This window comes from Schistocerca piceifrons, chromosome 2 (genome assembly GCF_021461385.2).
Source record: "Schistocerca piceifrons isolate TAMUIC-IGC-003096 chromosome 2, iqSchPice1.1, whole genome shotgun sequence".
Taxonomy (NCBI): domain Eukaryota; kingdom Metazoa; phylum Arthropoda; class Insecta; order Orthoptera; family Acrididae; genus Schistocerca; species Schistocerca piceifrons.
In genome coordinates this window covers 1,019,769,535-1,019,788,644 of record NC_060139.1, presented here as the reverse complement: position 1 = coordinate 1,019,788,644, position 19,110 = coordinate 1,019,769,535, and the positions used below count along the sequence as shown (strand labels likewise).

The 19,110-nt window shown below is 42.9% G+C and overlaps 1 protein-coding gene across 1 annotated transcript in view; it reads left to right on the top strand.

The window, feature by feature from the left end:
- The window catches only part of LOC124776082 (synaptotagmin-15-like), a 109,416-nt gene that overhangs the window by 21,917 nt on the left and 68,389 nt on the right, over positions 1-19,110 (top strand). The window contains exon 3 of the mRNA XM_047250925.1: positions 18,751-18,964. Within this exon, the coding sequence (XP_047106881.1) occupies positions 18,751-18,964 (214 nt within the window). The remainder of the gene's footprint in view (positions 1-18,750; positions 18,965-19,110) is intronic.

The following is a 19,110-nucleotide window of genomic DNA, read 5'->3' as shown; positions in this document are numbered from 1 at the left end:
ACTGCTTGCTCGCTTTATTTACCTCTGTATGATGCGATTGAGTCGCAGGCTCTACAGAACAGCTCGCCTGACCATTCTTCCTACTGGGAGACTTCAATTCCCTTTACATATGATGGGGCGCGAGCTACTCTTGCCCAAGAAGTCATGATGTGTCAGGAGCTGTGCAATCTGAATACAGGGAGTCCGATTCATTCCTCGGCTGCCAGTGGCTCATCCCCAGCCATCGACCTCTCTTTCTGCTCTCCCGCTCTTTCAGGCTCAGCCCAGTGGGAAGCAACTGATGAGCTTCATTCCAGTGACCACTTTCCACAGTGGATCCACCTATTTATTGGAGAAGTGGTTGAACAAAAGGAGTCGAAATGGATGGTCAGCAGGGCTAGATGTACGCTGCTCTAGCCATTTGGCTGTGTTTGAACACTGTGACAGCGTCCAGGAATGAGTGGATCACGCGCGTGATGTGTTACACTGCTGATTTATCCACCCCAAAGTCTTCAGGTCATATTAGAAGGCATTCTGTACCTTGGCGGACAGACGAAGCTATTCAGTGACAGGGGACAGGTTCGTGGCTCTTCGACAGTTTAAATGCCGCCCAACAGTAGACAGTCTCACCGTATTTAGAGTCGCAAGGGCCAAGGGACGAAGAAGCAAGGAACGAGAGCAAGAATAGGTCATTGCCAGCGTTTCTGGTCGCCATAAAGTGTTCCGTTTGTTCTATGAAAGTATGGGAAGCCATCCGGAGGATTTGCAGTAAACACAGTCGTTTACCAATAGCAGCAGTGCTGAAACAGAGGTGCCCTGCAGACAACACCTGGAGACATCACTCAGGCGATGACAGAGCGTTTTGCAAAAACTATTGCCAATGTCAGCCTGGTCCCGGCGTTCCTCCACTGCAGTTCGACAGTAGAGAGGTGCAAATTGGACTTCAAATCCAACCGTTCTTAGTTTTTTTTTTTTTTTTTTTTTTTTTTTTTTTTTTTTTTTTTTTTTTTTTTTTAATAGAGGTGGAGCCCCTCCACGCCCACACCGGCATGATGGCCAACACAAAAGGTCTACTGCCATCTCTGCATAAGGGTTAGTATTCACTAAAGTGAGGTGTCGCAGGATGTGGGTACTGCGATGTTTGCGTACGTCTGGTTAGGATTAACCATTAATACGCGCTCATCTGGAGATAGATTGGTCGAAATCTGACGAAGGGTAGCGGTTTGAAGGGCAGAGGAAAAAAAGTGCCAAAGCAAGAGCCGAGGGAAAAAAACCTCTGCGAAAGTTAGGTCGGGCGGCTAGAGCAGTAGCGGTTGTCTTGCTGCCTGCGATGGGTTGTGCAAGGATAGGCTTTGTTAGTAGTGGGTATCATGCATGTCGATACCTTGACGTTGTGCGTTTGTGGTGCTCGGCGGCTGGCGCTGGGTGCTGGTACAGAGTCCTCGTTCAGCGTCCTGCAACCTGCAACAGTTAGGTTTGTTATCGGTCTTGTGTCCGATAGCTCATATACCGGAGGCACAGTGTGAGGGAGTGTTGGCAGATTTTTCGTGCTTCTGTGGGCGAGCTCGTCGGTGTCCCTGCTGTGGCCTGTTGGTCGGCTCTAATAGCAGCTGTTAGTTGCCAGTCAGTGTTGATGATATGCAGGGGCTTACCGGCGTTTGTCGCTGTTTGCGTATGTTAGTTTACCATAGGTGGTTATGCCCTAGCTAGCAGTGTCTTTGGCCGCTTGTGTTTCCACCTGTGGTTGTGATCGTAGTTTCCCAGAGTGAGGATGAAAGGTTTTTAGTCATATATCTCTCCTTTTTCCACGTGGGAGATGGAATGGAGTCGTAACATTGCACCCGCTCACGACTAAATCCGGTTCTGCGTGCTTCGACGTTTGCCACTAGCGTCAAAGGAAATCCTCCGTGAATGTTTGAATCTCATCCGGCAGACAGGCAACTTAACCAACTCGTGGAGTGAGGCAATTCTGATGCCTCTCTTCAAACCATCAAAGGACCACACATATCCAAGTCGTTACTGAAACGTCGTCTGAACGAGCTGGGCGGGAAAGACCCTGGAGCACATGGTTAACCGTCACCTGGTCTGGTTGTTGGAGACCAGGAAACTCATTGGCCTCTCTCAATGTGGATTCCGGAGATTGTCGACAACCTGACCCTACTAGAGGCGGCTGTTCAGCAGGCTTACCTGTGGAAACAACACTGTCTTGGTATATTCTTCGATACCGGTAAGGCGTACGACAATACATAGAGACAATATTCTCGTGCAACTCCATCAGTGAGGCTTTCGTGGCCACCTCCCCATTTTCAGACTCTCCTTCCTGTCTACCCGCTTTTTTAGGTCTCGAGTAGGTGACAAGCTGTCATATCTTTTGAGTAGAAGAATGGTGTTCCTCGGGTAGTGTTCTAAGTGTTAACTTCTTTGCCATAGACATAACCAATAGTACGTCTACGCTAAGGAGTCATGTGTAGTGCTCCTTACTTGCAGGCGATTTTACTATTTTCTGTTCCTCCACCAGTGTTGTAACAGTGACTTGTCAGTTGCAACTTAAAGCGCGAAGATTAGAGGAGTGGCCTGCAAAGACAGATTTTCAGTTTTCTTCAGATAAGTATGTGTACGTTCATTTTAATCGTTCTCTACGTCTTTTTAGTTTACCTGAGTCTCGCACGACGGACACCCTCTACATTTTAAAGACACAGTGAGTGAGGTTTCTGGGCCTTATTTTTGACTTAAATTATCGTAGTTACCACACCTGAGGGACCTGAAAAGTCCAGAAGGCGCTGAATAACATGAAGTGCCGTAAGCACGGGTGTTGGAGAGCAGACAGGGCTTCTCTGCTCCATTTTGATATAGCTTTTGTGCGTTCGCGGATAGACTATGGATTTACAATGTACGTGTCAGTGAGGCTTTCTTACCTGAAGATTATTGACGTTATCCACCATAAGGGTTTTCGGCTCGACACAGGTGCTTACAAGACCAGCCCCATCCTCAGTCTCTGTGCTGAGGCTTGACAACCGCCACTCACAATCCAGTGGCAGCTTCTCGTGGCGCGACAGGTATATAGTTCCTCGCAGCCCAGACTTCACCCGCATACTGTACTGTTTCTCTACCGCCTCTGAAACGAGCAACAATGCCGTTTGGGACCCGCGTGCAGCCTATACCGGAGACACTAGGTGTGGAGCAAGTAAAACCCAAAATCCAGTATTTCAAACGTCTGCAACCATGGCAGCTGCAGAGGCACAGTGTAATTTTATCTTCGGTATAGTACGGGAGAGATTGCGTTCCAGCTTCTGTTTTTAATGCGACATTTTCTGACATTTTAAACGAGCACCACAACTAAGTAGCTGTTTATACGGATGGGTCTAAACAGGGGTCTCTGGTGGTTGTTCTGTTGTTTTCCTGGATGGTGTCCACAAGGTCCGACTGCCTCAAGACTTTAGTCTTAGATGCAGAATTACGTGCGTTCTTGCGGGCACTGGAGCAGATGAGACGTTCAGTTGCTAAATTCCTTCTCTGTTCCGATTCTCTGAGTGACCTTCACTCTCTCTAGCGTCTATACACATAAAAGGATATTTATGGCTCAGAAACGGGCGGTTCGGGCAATAAGTGGTGTAAGTTCACGAACCTCTTGTCGACCTCTGTTCACCAGTCTGGATATTTTGACAATGGCCTCTCAGTATATATACATTTCTTTTTAACAATGTAGCTTATTCCCAAGAATAAGCAGCTTTCACTCCGTTAATACGCGGCAGAAATCAAACCTGCAATTGGATCGGACTTACTTAACTCTTATGCAGAAAGGTGTGCAGTATAATGCTGCATCCATTTACAATAAGCTACCATTACAATTCAAAAATCTTAGCAGTAACCCACGCGCTTTCAAATCGAAAGTGAAGAGTTTCCTCATTGATTACTCCTTCTATTATGTCGAAGATTCATTGAAAAATTAAGCTGATTCTTGTTGTATTGTTGATTGCGTTTGCTTAAACTTATGGCTTGTCTTTTTTCGGTTTCATAAACATTTTATTTTTCTCTGTTACGTTGTAATTTCATGTACTGACACGATCCATGATCTTGAAGATTTGCTCCTCGATTTTGTCCTACGGAGCTTGACGTGTAAAAAAATAGTGAAAGAGATAAAGTAGTCCATAATATCCAGGACGCCAGCCTGAAAATGCAACAACTGGGGAAGGAGGTGTCTTTCCGCTGGGTACCAGGCGACATGGGCATTGTGGGGAACGAGGGGGCGGCTCTTGCAACCAAGGAGACGTGTCGTGACCCTCAGTTCATTCACTGTGCCATACGTCTGCATGGTGAGGTCCCGCTGTTGAATACGAGAATCTTGCGTGGACGAGTGGCTGGAAGTGACTGGCAACAAACTTCGCCTAGTAAAGCGTACAATGCGACCGTAGTGTATCTCCTTCCAGCCACATCGAAGAGACGAGGTGCTACTTACTTGTCTTCCAATAGGCCACAGCTGTATGACACATAACTTCTTTCTGTAGCAAGAGGACCCTCCAGAGTGCGGATCTTGTGGCGTGCAGGTAACTGCGCGGCGTGTTTGCCGACGGGTCTGGTTAAAGTTTTAAAGTTTTGTGAATTGTCCAACATTTTTCCCAAGATTTTAGTGACATCTTTTAATAACAGGGTGACTGGCTCACCCATATCTTTTGTATGTGGTCAGCCAGTGATATTTCCCTCTGTCTTTCTGTTAGCTCCTCTGTCGTTTCACTTATGTTTTAATCTCCTTCGGCGAGTGCCCGTAAATTACACACACACACACACACACACACACACACACACACACACACACACACACACACATACATACATACACACGCACACACACACGAGCACGCGCGCGCTCCATTCGTGAACAGCATTCCAGGGGGTGTTTTCCAACAGGGTAACGCTCTCCCACATACCGCTGTTATAGCCCAACAGGCTCTACATAGTGTCGATATGTTGTCTTGGCCGGCTCGATCACCAGATGTGTCTCCAGTCGAACGCATATGGAAATTCATCGGACGACTTCTCCAGCGTCATCAAGCAACATCATTAACTGTCCTGTTTTGACCCACCAAGTGCAACAGACATGGAACTCCACTCCACAAACTGACATCCGGCAATGTATGCACATTTGCATGCTTACATTGAACATTCTGCAGGGTACACCGGTTATTAATGAACCAGCATTTCACATTTGCAATGGTTCATTTCGTGCTTACATTAGCATGTGTTGTTTCAACGACAATCACTTAGCTGTGTGACCCAGACAAATGTATTCCCGAAATTTTAATACTCTACATGAATTATGTTTCGGTGTGGCGACTTTTTTTCCGTCAGTGTATGTCCCTTATTCTATGTACAAGGGACTACGAGAGTGTTTCCGATACTTTGTACTGTGTAACTATTCCGTATGAGTGATTTGCGAAGGTGGATTCACATCCTATCTTCTTACTTTTCAAAACCACCTGACATTTCTTATTTTTGTCATTTGCCATTACTTCGCTAGAGCACGATGTAAGTTATATATTCTTTCGGTAATGTTACTGAAAATATCTAAGTTTGTTTTTTTATCTTCTTTGTGTATCCACCATATTATGAATTAACAGTGATACTTCCAGACCTACTTCAAAATGACCTGATGTAAAGGCTGAAATTGGCTGAAGACTTAATAAAGATCTTATTAGTTACTGCAGCTGATTTTCATTAATTAAACATACCGTATTGGAATCAGCAAGTTGGTATTATCCATCGTTTGGTTGTAATAGTCTTCAGTGGCCATGTTTACATGTAGAATTATCCGTCAAAGATCCTGGGGATATGATGTTATAGGATAATTAAGCCATGGCCTTTTATTGGAGAATGAGAGCTGTTAATTACTAAATAATGTCAGTTTGTTACTGTACCAAGAGCTGTTTGTCATTTCATCTGCAGACGTATCGACGAGTTTCGTTCCTTATTTGAAGCTGATGAGTCAGTTATATTTGCATAAGTTACAACCTGTTCAAGTGTGTTGTCTCACACCTCCCTAAGTGCTGAATTGCAAAAACTGTATTCAGAATCGATTTCCGTTAAAGGCACAATTTTTCAGATTGTATGTTGTCCTCCTTTCTGTAAACAGTGTACCAAGCACGTTACCAACATACGGCTAAACATACTAAGTATGTCAAGGAAGGGGTGTACTAAAGGGGGATAATATATGCCCTTCGCAGAACTGATTCTTAGCTTCCATATGAAATAGATCGCTTACAGAATATTTACGTTAACTCTGCTGGAACAGATCTTAGCTGCACGTGAATGGCATTCATATCGGAAGGAATTAAGAGCCAGTATAGAAATGTATACAAATGAGGGCAGTATGAATGGTTTCTGATTTGGATGAACGTTCCAGCAGATGAGTAATAGGCATCTTCATATTTCCCTGGGAGCGCATTTTTATGCACACAAAAAGATCGAAACATTAAGAACGGATCAATAACACCTCGAAAAAAGGCTTAAGAGTTTCAATTTTTCCAAACTTCATCCATGAGCGTATTGTGACTTAACAAGAAAATTAACTATGGTGATTTGTTCAGTACAAATACTGTAGGTTTTACACATGCAGTGTGCATTACAAACAGAACAAAAATGATTGAAATCGACAAGCAGCACCAGCTCATTATAACATTGCCATTACCCAAACCACTTACATGGATGACATCGATTTCGTCTGTAATTATACAGTGAGTCTGAGTATATAACGCCGGCCGCGGTGGTCTCGCGGTTCTAGGCGCGCAGTCCGGAACCGCGTGACTGCTACGGTCGCAGGTTCGCATCCTGCTTCGGGCATGGATGTGTGTGATGTCCTTAGGTTAGTTAGGTTTAAGTAGTTCTAAGTTCTAGGGGACTGATGACCACAGCTGTTAAGTCCCATAGTGCTCAGAGCCATTTGAACCATTTTTTTTTTTTTTGAGTATATAACAATGTTTTATCACAGCAAGTCATGCAATTTTCTACTTTGCGTAAATGATCTTATCAGTAACTGACTGTGGTGTCCGAAAATGAAAGTCCAGGAGATCTCACTGTGTCAATAAGATGAGACGTAACAATTTTAAAAGAATCGTGTTCTGTGGTGTATTAACAAGTTACATTTCGTCCATTACTCTCGGCCAGAGAACCCCCATGAAGATATCAATCCAGCAGCGTGAGGAAATTGGCGGCTCAGTAGGAACAGTTTCCGTCTCCGAGAAGGCGGGGTTCCGTTATGTTGTGATACGAGCGCTCGCGTGAAACTGATAGACACCTACGAAGTCACAGGTGTAGTCTTATGTTGGTGAAGTAAAATCCAGCATATTGCAAACTTGCTCATCGTATCTCCCTACAGTCAGGAGCAAATTTCGCATTCCTACACATTCTTGCCTTATTTGATGAGAGTCGATACAGTGTCTACCGAGGGCGGTTCACCAAAACGACTATGAAGGGAGGAAAACGAAGGTCACGAAGATCAGAGTTTCACACCTGCTACTTAATAAATATATAAAGCTAACATCGTAAACTTCATGCCGTCCATGGCGGACTTTCGTAAGCAACTGCAGCTGTTTATGACAATAAAAGTTCCAATAAAACAGTAATCTGCGTCAGTCACTCTTTTATTTCACCCTACTATGCTTTACGAGAGTTTGCACTCCCATCTATAGATGCAACAATAATGCTGCATTTGTGCTAACTGGATCCAGTCAGTTGCTTGTTGTGGTTTCATTTCGCTACAAAAATGTATAACAGGCAGTTGTTAGCGTAATATGGGACTAAAATTATAAATTTTAAACGGTGATAGAGATACTTAAGTGTGTTCCAGTGAGCATAACCCTGCAGTCATAAATATACGTTGTTAATTTGTCTCATAGAACACAAACCAATGATACACACAAACCACAAATTATAACGCTATAAGATATACTGCCTTAGTTAGAAAGAAATAAACAGAAACATAAATAAGAACAACAAGGAAACATACGCTAGGACAGTATGGCTTCCCTACTTTGGTACCATTTCACAAAAAACTGCTAATGTATTGAGACCGTACAACGGAAGAGATACTTTCTTCGCCAACAATTAATCAGTTCATTGACTCCCGCACAATGCAAAAACCAGGTGTAAGCAAGATAAAATACAACCAGTACCCCGTACAACATGTCGTCAGACTGGATGAAGATTTCGAACTAGACTCAAAGAACATATGAATGGATTTAGATACAACATACCCAATAAATCTACCACAGCTAAACACGTTCAGGACACAGGGCTTTGATAGCATAGAGGACAATTTAATAATACTTCACAAAATAAACAATAGGTATAAACTCAATCTTTATGAACAATTTGAAATTTTCATTCACAATAGAAAACATAGTCAGAACACAGTAAATGAAAAAGCTGAGATAGGGGCAGTCAGTTCCTTTAAGAGCTTTGCGGATATACTAAGTGATGCGTTATAACTCTGTCCACTTTCTTCTTCCTCAGTGACCTTAATAAAAGATAACTGCAGAAGCACTGTACAAAACCAGTTACAATTAGATTACGCCAATACTGAGCACGCAAATTTTGCATTTTTGTATTTTTGATTGTACTTTTATTTTTATTTGCAACTTTACTGTCATGTATTTGCAATAACAAAACTTCTAACAAGTTGTTGTAAGGAATAAAATAATTTTATAATCTATTGCATCTATTGTCCGCAATTTAAATAAGTAGAATTTCTGAAACCAGGCACTGTATCTTTACGCCGTTATAATCTTTCGCTTGTTTACGTTATTGATTCATGTTCTGTGAGACAAATTCAGTTAAAAACGTATATTAATGACTAACCACAGGGTTTTGTGCGCTGCAACAGACTGCAAGTAACTTTATCACCGTTCAAAATTTATAATCTTAGTGCCATATTACGCTAACAAGTGATTGTGACACGTTTTGTGGCAAAATGAAACCACAAGAAACTACTGGCTGCATTCAGACAGCAAATATGTAACATAATATCATTGCCCCACCTGAAGATGAAAGTGGAAGCTCTCGAAACTCGTGTTGGGATGAAATAAAAAGAGTGAATGACGCAGATAATGTTTTATGTGAACTTTTAATATTGTAAAGTTAGGTTCCCCGCAAAAGTTCGGTGAGGTAATATCGGCACTGCGTTCCTCAAATGTCAAATGTAACATAAATGTAAAGCATCAGGTTATAAAGCTGCTCGGATATGCGGTAAAGTACTGCGATCAAGAGCACAGAAAAAAAGAGAGAGGCCAGAAGACTTCGCCTTCCCCAGTACACCCTTTGATTACGCTATCGCTTAACAAACTCTGCTTATCCTCGAAGCGGCACGCTGATCAAACGCTCACAGCCGAGGGCTCTTTTGTTTCTCCTCTGTAGGACAATAAACGCGACGTGGGCGTGTCAACGAGAACTCCGCAACCGTTCGGCAAACGGGAGCACACGTGCGCGAAAAGTGCTGACGCTTCGGTCCCCTGCAGTCTTCCACGTGAGGAGCCCTTTGATGTATACAAAGCCCGCATATAACGAGGGTTACTTCATTAAAGAGATACACACAAACACGCACTGTTCTTTTGTTATTATTTTATTATTTATTTTGCATATCTCTTTAGTCCCTCCACACAGTCTCCCTTATTTGCATCGATTGGGTTCCAGGGACTGGGAACGGTGAGTTGGCACCGTGGTTTTTTCTCTGTATCATTCAACATGGGTGAACCTAAGCGGCCTTATTTAAAGGACCCTAGGTCACTGGGGCTCTAAATGTTCACGTGACAGCGTGTATCTAGTGTTACACTGCTGCCAAGAGTCTCTCCGAACAACTGGACTAAAACCTGAGATTCCAAGGAATAAGGAATTGTCCTTGCTTTTCAAGGTCCGGATACACGAGAACGGGTTCGCTGCGTGTATCACCTGCAATATGTCGCTCTCATCGACTTCTCCAAACAAGAGCGAATTACCGACCAATTTGAAACTATTTCGGACATTCCTTTTCGACTATAACAAGTGGATTGCTGTGTCTGTCAATTATTAACAACAAAGTGACGAGACCAGGAGTATCAACTGAAATTTGGGTGTGGATGAAAAGGAAAGCGGTCGTGTCATTTTGAAGTTTACCACTTCGGAAATTGACTTAATTTTTAACAGTTTAGTTACAACAGCTTTTTCTTTGGTTCTCCTGACCTTATTAATAATGGAAAGGAAAATTAATTCTCTTTTTGTTTACTATCAGTTTGGCTTTTAGAAGTAAAGGCACCAGAGAGGCAGTTTTGAGTTGTATTGATAATGGAAGCCAGAACACATTCATAGGCTCTGTGGACCCAGAAATGGCGCTCGTCAGTACAAAATAATAAAAGAAAAATTGGTCTGAGACATAGGGAAAGACAAGTGATAAGCAGTGTGTATAAGAACCAAAACAAGAACAAAAATGTAAGAACAAGAAAAAAGAGCTCGGATTAGAAATAGTGTAAAACGGGGATGCAATTCAGTCTATACAGTGAAGAAACAACGATGCAAATAAAGGAAACTTGCCGCGGGGGATTAGCCGAGCGGTCTGGGGCGCTGCAGTCATGGACTTTCCGGCTGGTCCCGCCGGAGGTTCGAGTCCTCCCCCGGGAATGGGTTTCTGTGTTTGTACTTAGGATAATTTAGTTTAAGTAGTGTGTAAGCTTACGGACTGATGACCTTAGCAGTTAAGTCCCATAAGATTCCACACACATTTGAACATTTGAAAGGGAACTTTCCATTGTGAGGCTAAATTTCAGGCTGAAAGGATATCATTGAAAAGATTTGTTGGTGATATGGCTACCCTCGGCGTGGAAAGGAGGATGAATTAACGGCCTATTGAATAGACTGTACAAAATCGAAGAAAGGTGGAAGTAATGACGAGAAGCAAAAATGGTTCAAATGGCTCTGAGCACTATGGGACTCAACTGCTGAGGTCATTAGTCCCCTAGAACTTAGAACTAGTTAAACCTAACTAACCTAAGGACATCACAAACATCCATGCCCGAGGCAGGATTCGAACCTGCGACCGTAGCGGTCTTGCGGTTCCAGACTGCAGCGCCTTTAACCGCACGGCCACTTCGGCCGGCGATGAGAAGCAGAAGTGAAATTAGCGATAACTTTAACGTTAAAATTGGCGACAACGAAGTAGACGAAGTTAACAAATTCTTTTACTGTGCATGCAAAGTAGCGCTTCATAGGCAAAGAAAGGAGGACATAAGAAACGGGACAGCACAGACAAAGAAGACATTATCGACAAATCGAGTCAGTTAGCATCAATACAGGTCTTAATCTGAGGAAGAAGCTTCTGATGGGAGTAAAGCAGTTTATCAGAGTGAATCACGGACTGTGGAAAAACTAATAACGAAGAGTAGTGAAACGTTTAAGATAATGCGCTAAAGAAGGCTGTTGAAAATTAAGTGGACAAATAAGGATTTAGGAGGCTCTACATCGATTCTGTGAAGAAAAGATTTAACAAAAATCACTGACAAGTAGAAGGGAAAGATTTTAAGACAGCGTTAGAGGGAATTATGGAGAGTAAAAGCTATATAGGAAGACAGAGACGTATCCACCCAGCAAGTAATTGAAGACATACGGTGGCAGGAGAGGAATCCGTAGCGGGTAGCGTCCAACCAGCCAGAAGGCAGGTGATTTAAAAAAATATTGGCAGTGAACATGTTTCTCTGTAGGCTGACATGTCTCTTGGGAAAAGTACAGTGGAAATGGATTAGATGTGACTCGGGTCCTGGAGCTGTTGCAGTCTGGGTGCCAATGACCTGTCGCACAACTATGGTGTGCTCGGCCTGAACGGTAATGATTCGTTCTAGTAGGGCAACCTCGGCTGCAGGTCGCTTTGCAACAGATGACGCGTCGCCTGAGTTTCCTCTTAGGTGGATACGGAACAGGCGCCATTGACCCTTACATATATCGAAATGTACTGGGTGCAAGAACCATCCACTCGTACTAAACCTCTAGAAATATCTCAGTTTAACGAGTCCGTACATGGTGGTATATGTGGGATACAGTATAACTGGCCACCCTTTCCCACCTGAGTTTTGCGATAATTAAGCCAGTACGTTCGTCAACTGGCTTAGTAAGCCACCGTCTAGGATTCCTTCAACCCGTTAGGTGGAAGTGCTCTCGTAGTTTTATGTCTCCTTACAGGGCAGTCAGATTCTGAAAGTGCAATACTACTGTCAATGTCTTCCGTAATGAAGCGGGAAATAAGTTTTACGCGGGATGCCATTATGGTGTGTTCATTTAAGTGGCTCTGAGCACTACGGGACTTAACATCTAAGGTCATCAGTCTCCTAGTACTTAGAACTACACTGCTGGCCACCGTAAATGCAACACCAAGAAAGACAAGAGGTAGCACAACAAAATTTATTTTGTAGATAACATGTTGACCAAGTGTCAAATGATTACGTTTACAGACGTCTGTGACATGTGGTTCCTGCCAGAATCAGTAGCCAGAGTAGTCGCCATTGTTGGAGATCACCGCTGCCACACGTCTCGGCGTTGAGTCGAAGAGACGTTGGATGTGTTCCTGGGGTACAGCAGCCCAAGCAGCTTCCACACGTTGCCAAAGATCATCTGGTGTGGCAGCTGGGGATGTAATCTGGGTCACTCGTTGAGCAACCATGGACCACATGTTTTCTATCGGCGAAAGATCTGGAGAGCGAGCCGGCCAGGGAAGCAATTCAATCTGGTTATTGACGAAGAACCTTTGGACAATGCGTGCCACGTGTGGTCGCGCATGATCCTGTTGAAATATGGCTGTGGCCGAGCCCTGAAGGTAAGGAAGGACAACTGGCTCCAGCACCTCGGATATGTAGCGCCAGCTATTTAAAGTACCGGCAATGCGTACTAGAGGCGTGCGAGAGTAATATCCAATACCGCCCCATACCATAATACCCGGTGCAAGACCAGTGTGGCGGTGCATAATGCAGCTATCCAGCAACCTCTCTCCACGGTGTCTCCACACTCGAATCCGACCATCGTGGTGCTGCAGACAGAAGCGTGCCTCGTCAGTAAAGACAACGTCATCCCATTCTGCCGTCCACATCCATCTGTCATCACATCATTGGCGACGGAGACGTCTGTGGTTCTGCGTCAATGGTAGACGAAGCAATGGACGTCTTGCGGACAGACCACTCTGCTGTAAACGGCGTCGAATGGTACGCACAGACACTGGATGATGCGTTACAGACGCAATGTGCTGTGCTATGGTTCGGGATGTCACTGAGCGATCCGTCACTGCCATGCGTACAATTTGCCTATCAGCACGTGCAGTGGTGCACCGATGTGAATGCGATCGACCACGTCGGTCCGTCGTACCCTCCTGCATCCAACGGTCAAATATCCGCATTACAGTTGTTTGGTTTCGTCCAACACGACTAGCGATTTCTCTGTATGATAATCCACAATCTCGGTCAGCCACTATCCTTCCTCTGTCGAACTCGGATACTTGATCAAAAGATGTTCGCTGTTGTCTACGAGGCATAACTGATCGTCTTGTGAAACAACCACAAGGTATACACACGTGCCGAACGTACACTCGTCGAAATCGCCAAGCCTTAAATGGCGCTATGAGGTGGCGCCACAGGCGCGCGTGATGTGCGTCTGCGCTGAAATTCTAATCAGTTGCATATCTCATCGCTGCAAACTCATGGTGTAAATTTCACTCGATTCGGATGCTTCCTTCAGGGTGTTGCATTTACGGTGGCCAGCAGTGTACTTAAACCTGACTAACCTAAGGACATCACACAATCCATGCCCGAGGCAGGAGTCGAACGTGCGACCGTAGCGGTCGCGCGGTTCCCGACTGTAGCGCCTAAAACCACTCGGCCACTTCGGCCGGCTTCATTTAAGAAACACCGTTAAGTGAACATGTTCACACTGATTATAAGCTACCTATTAACGCTACGAGAGCGTGATCAACTGCATAACTAAATCGAAAGGCATCCTAACGACATATTTGTTTTGTAAATAAGACCACCATTTCTTGTTGCAACTTAAATTATTTTTCCCAGACGCGTTTCGCCTTTTTCTTACTCTAAGGCATCTTCAGTGGCATCTAGGACGATACAGCTTTATTACTTTTAGATTATCAAACAGTTCACGTCGTGTTTTTATATGTAAATAAGTAATTACAATCTGTTGGTATCTGCGTTTCCTCTCATCTGGTCTGGAGGTCGCACTACCACTTCACTTCCGCAAAATAAGTATAATTTTATAGTTTGAACTTTTTCCTTCACACTGTTCACCATGTTTATCTTTCATCTTTGTGATGCACTATTATTATTTTGCTGTTTGTTCGAAAACTGTGTTTTAAAGACGTAAATGTTGTGAGTTCATTTGGTGTTTCCTCCTGTTTGGTTTGTTTACCTATATATTGCCAAACTAACAATGTATATATTGAAAACTAACGTCTATTCATGACGTTTGTACCTCTGTGTGTGTGTTTATATCTCTTATATTCAGCTGCAGCAAGAAAAGGCGATTTTATTTATAAAAACAAAATTTCTGTACTTGCAGTGAAGAATGACCACGCAAATAAACTTATTCACGAGATGCCAGGCGTTTACATGTGGTCTGTTCAAGAAATTCAGAAGACTTCATCTGAACGTCCATAAAAGCCTACAACACACAAAAAGTAACACGATATGTGAATGTAATGATCTTGTACCTAAATAAATCAATGTAAAGATTGAAAACAGTTCACCCAGAGCCCAAAAAGCAATGCATGTTGGGCAGAAAATGTTGTTAAATACGAAATCAAATCCCTATATCTACAAAACAAGAGTTAAATTACGAGTAGTAGAGACACATTTACAACTTGCAAACACCATTAATAATATGGCAGTTTTTTCCCATTTGATCAACAAGGTCGAAAGGCACGCAAAAAATTCTGTATAAAGAATAGAAAACATGCGTAGAAGAAACATTATCAACTCAAGAAACTCTAGTCACAACACAATAACTTTACACACAATCAGGAGAAACAAACACATTCCACCCAAGATTGGTAAACTTTACAGACACACAGTTAAACGGCAAAGGAAGACAGCTGTTGGAGAAAGGACAAGGGAAGATAGAAACGAAAATAGCAGTGTCAACATTGCACTGACTAGAGAACTAGTAAAAAAAGAAATCCATAATATAATAACCAGTATGAAAACAAACACGAAAACAACAAAAACCCAGAATCTGCAACACTCACAAAACTTAGAAAAAAGCAAAATTAAAACCAGACCCAACAAACGGATTCCAGACAAAAGTAAAAAGCCCTCCTAAAACTATAGACTGTATAAAACAGAGAAAAGAAAGATGACATCGATTAATACCACTACACCTGTCCTTCAAAGTCAACCAACGATTCACGAACCTAATCCTCCTTTAAGGCCAACACCGGATTTCCAAAAATTTCCCAGGATGCATGTTAAAATTACTGTCTGAAAATTTTAAAAAACAAGAGCACAAAACCATTAGAACACTACACAGCTAATACACTTTAATGAAGTTCATAAAAGACAAAATTACTTCCAATTGAATAACGAATTTTATATACAAGGAGATGGATTACCAATGGGGTCCAAATGTCAGGAACCCTAGCAAATAGTTTTGTAAACCACAATGAACAGATCATTTTAACCAAAATAGTAGCGAAAGAATTCAACATACTATACTGGTTCAGGTATATGGATGGCATCCTCTGCGTAATAGACGAACCGCAAACAAAAATTGAAAACCTACATACTGACTTCAACAGGGTGCATAAAAGTATAAAATTCACTTTTGAAAAAGAACAAAATAACCAAATTGACAAACAAGAAATTAAACATTAAGCACATGTTTGAAATTTAACGTAAACCCACAGCAATGGACATTGTCATTCACCAATCCTCGAACCACCCACACTCACAAAGGCAAGTGGCACTTTGACTCATGCTCCACAGACTCAGCACAGTGCCATTCACCAAAGGAAACTGCCGAAGAACTTGACGTAATATTGAAGGTAGCACAAAATAATGATTACAATAGTAACATAGTCACAAAGCTAAACAATGAAATTAAAAGTAAAATAAAAGCAGGAAGCACCAAATCCCAGACACCAACACAACAGAACCAAACACAAACACTCAGTACCATAACAAATACGCAGTATAGTCCGAAAAATATGAAAGAAAATACAAGACACAATGACATACAAGCACAAACTCACACATAAAATCACCAACATATCAAAAGACAGGGAATAAACATCGCATATACAACAGACATTTCTATACAAAAATACACCTCAAAACTGACAAGAAACAGAGACATATACTAGAATGCAGGTATATATCAAATACAGTCAACACTTGTGATGGCAGATACATGGGACAAACAAGTAGATCATTTGATGTCTGATACAAAGAACACTTGAGTGCCTAGATGTATGGGACAAACCACTCCACATTTGCTGAACACCGAAGAGAACATAACCACAAACCAACCACTAGAGAAGAGTACAGGAAAATAACTAGAATCAATAATAAAAAGACACCTCCTAAACTTTCAATAAAATTACCACGCACAGAGAACCAAAGCAGAAAAGAAAAACTCGTTGTATGGTCAAGTACGCATGCGAGACAATTCATTGTTTACACTAACAGCTAGAATAATAGAATAACAATCCAAAAGAGGATTATCATAATAATAATAATAATAATGCCACCCAACACCTTATCGCTCACTTGTCCATGAACCCCGCCACAGAACACTCAAACCAAAACTCTCTTATACACACACACATAAAGAGAAAGAGAGAGAGAGAGAGAGAGAGAGAAACACACACAGCCGCGTGGGATTAGCCGAGCGGTCTGGGGCGCTGCAGTCATGGACTGTGCGGCTGGTCCCGGCGGAGATTCGAGTCCTCCCTCGGGCATGGGTGTGTGTGTTTGTCCTTAGGATAATTTAGGTTAAGTAGTGTGTAAGGTTAGGGACTGATGACCTCAGCAGTTAAGTCCCATAAGATTAAAAAAATAAATAAAAACAAACACACATACACACAGACACAAACATCATGAATAGACGTTAGTTTTCAACATGTACCTCAGTATGCTGGCAACATATATATAAACAAACCAAACAGAAGGAACACATAATGAACTCATAATATTTACGTCTTAAAAAGCACAGTATTGGAACTAATACCTATAAACAGTGGCAAAAGAATAATAATGCACCACAAAGACGAGGGAGAAACACGGTGCATAGTGTGGAAGAGAAACTTCAGAATACAAAATTGGGCGTATGTTTCAGAAATGAAAAGGTAGTGCGTCCTTAAGACCAGATGAGTGGAAACTCAGACGCCAACAGACTGTAAGTAATTACTTGTTTATTTAGAAAAAGCGACGTGGACTGTTTGATAATCTAAAAATAACAAAGCTGTATCGTTCTAGATCCCATTGAAGGCGCCTTAGAGTAAGAAAAAGGCGAAACGCGTCTGGGAAAAATAAATTAAGCTGCAGCAAGGAAAGCCGCTTTTATTTACAAAACAAATATTTCTGTACTTGGTGCGGAGGACAGCTTCGCAAACAGACTTGACATCCTATCGACGACTGCCGACTATGGCGCACAATCTGTAACTTGAGCTTACGGTCTGTATAGTTCGTATAAGATCTTAAGTTTTGGGTTATGCCAATGTTATTCGTTTATCTATTAACATCAACGTTTGCTGGCATTGTAAAATTACTGAAAAATGGTGTTTATGACCCTGGAGTGCTTCTAATGTCTGAGTGGCAAAAGACAACTTCTGTTAATAAATACATATTAACAATAGTTGCTTGATTCACATCAGAATAGATGTACTTTCCATACGTATCTCTTTGTTGACGTCACGAGCGATTTCTGAATCGGCACCTCATCCCACCGTCTCTGAAAGCGCCTGATGGCCAACCGCCTCTGCTAGCCAGTGTGGTAATCTACAGCTCGCTCCTTACTCCATACATACTGCGTTGCTGATACATTTACTTCAGGTATGCGAATATCAAAACTGAACTTAAGTAAAATGTACTCTTATCTGCAAATAAGTGTTACTTTACATGGGTCTGATTTCCAGAGTATCAGCTGCGCCACCTGTGGATATTTTTTATGGAGTTTTAAATCGTGAATCGGCATCTACTTTCGCTTCTGCTATGGACTGGGCACTGTTGGCCTGTCACTGTACCGCAGTGTATTGAGCCTCGAAGGAGACCATTTCTTCCTGGAAGACCGTCTATGTCGCGTTTGGTTCTTCTTTATGAGACATAACCTACATTCTCTTCTCAGATTGATACCGTCTGGCTGCCATTGACTCACTACTGTACCGGGAAACCGTGGGTCTGCACAAGAACCAATCCTTCCTAGAGGATCATCTGAACCTCGTGTAGATTTTCTTTATGGTGCATTGGGACATATCTTCTAGATTCGCTTCTCAGGCTGCTATGGAGAGGCCACCACTGGCCTGTCGCGGCACCGCAGTGAGCTGTGCTGGACGAGGACGCGTCCTTCCAGTGCAACCACCTGTGACACGCTTAGCTCTTCTTTACAGTGATTTTGACAGAACATGTCTCATGAATTTTCTTCTCAGGTTGCAACAGCCTGGGTGCACCTGGATAGGGCATGTCCTTCACAGAGGACCATGTGGACCAGGTGCGGGCGGGTCTTCTTCATGTAGTGTCAGAACATGACTCCTCATCAGGAATCCTTTCGCAGGCTGCTACGGCCTCGGCGCTATCGACCCTTCGCTGTACCGCGGCGCGCTGGGCCTGGACGAGAACATGTCCTTCCCAGAGGACCACCTGGGCCGCGTGTGGTTCTCGGTGCGCTACGAACCCGCCACGGAGAAACTGCTCGTGTCGCTGCTCAAGGCGAGAAACCTGCCTTCCAGGACCGTCGCCACCGTCAACGCCTGCGACCCCTTCGTCAGGTAATCTACTTAAATAACGAGGGCTAACACTCTAACCAACAGCAATAAATTAACACTTTTAGAGTAATATTGTTTATTAGCCATCAAATATTTCTATAGATAGAAAGGCCACAAAATCCCAAAAGTGTCAGCGATATTGAGATCTG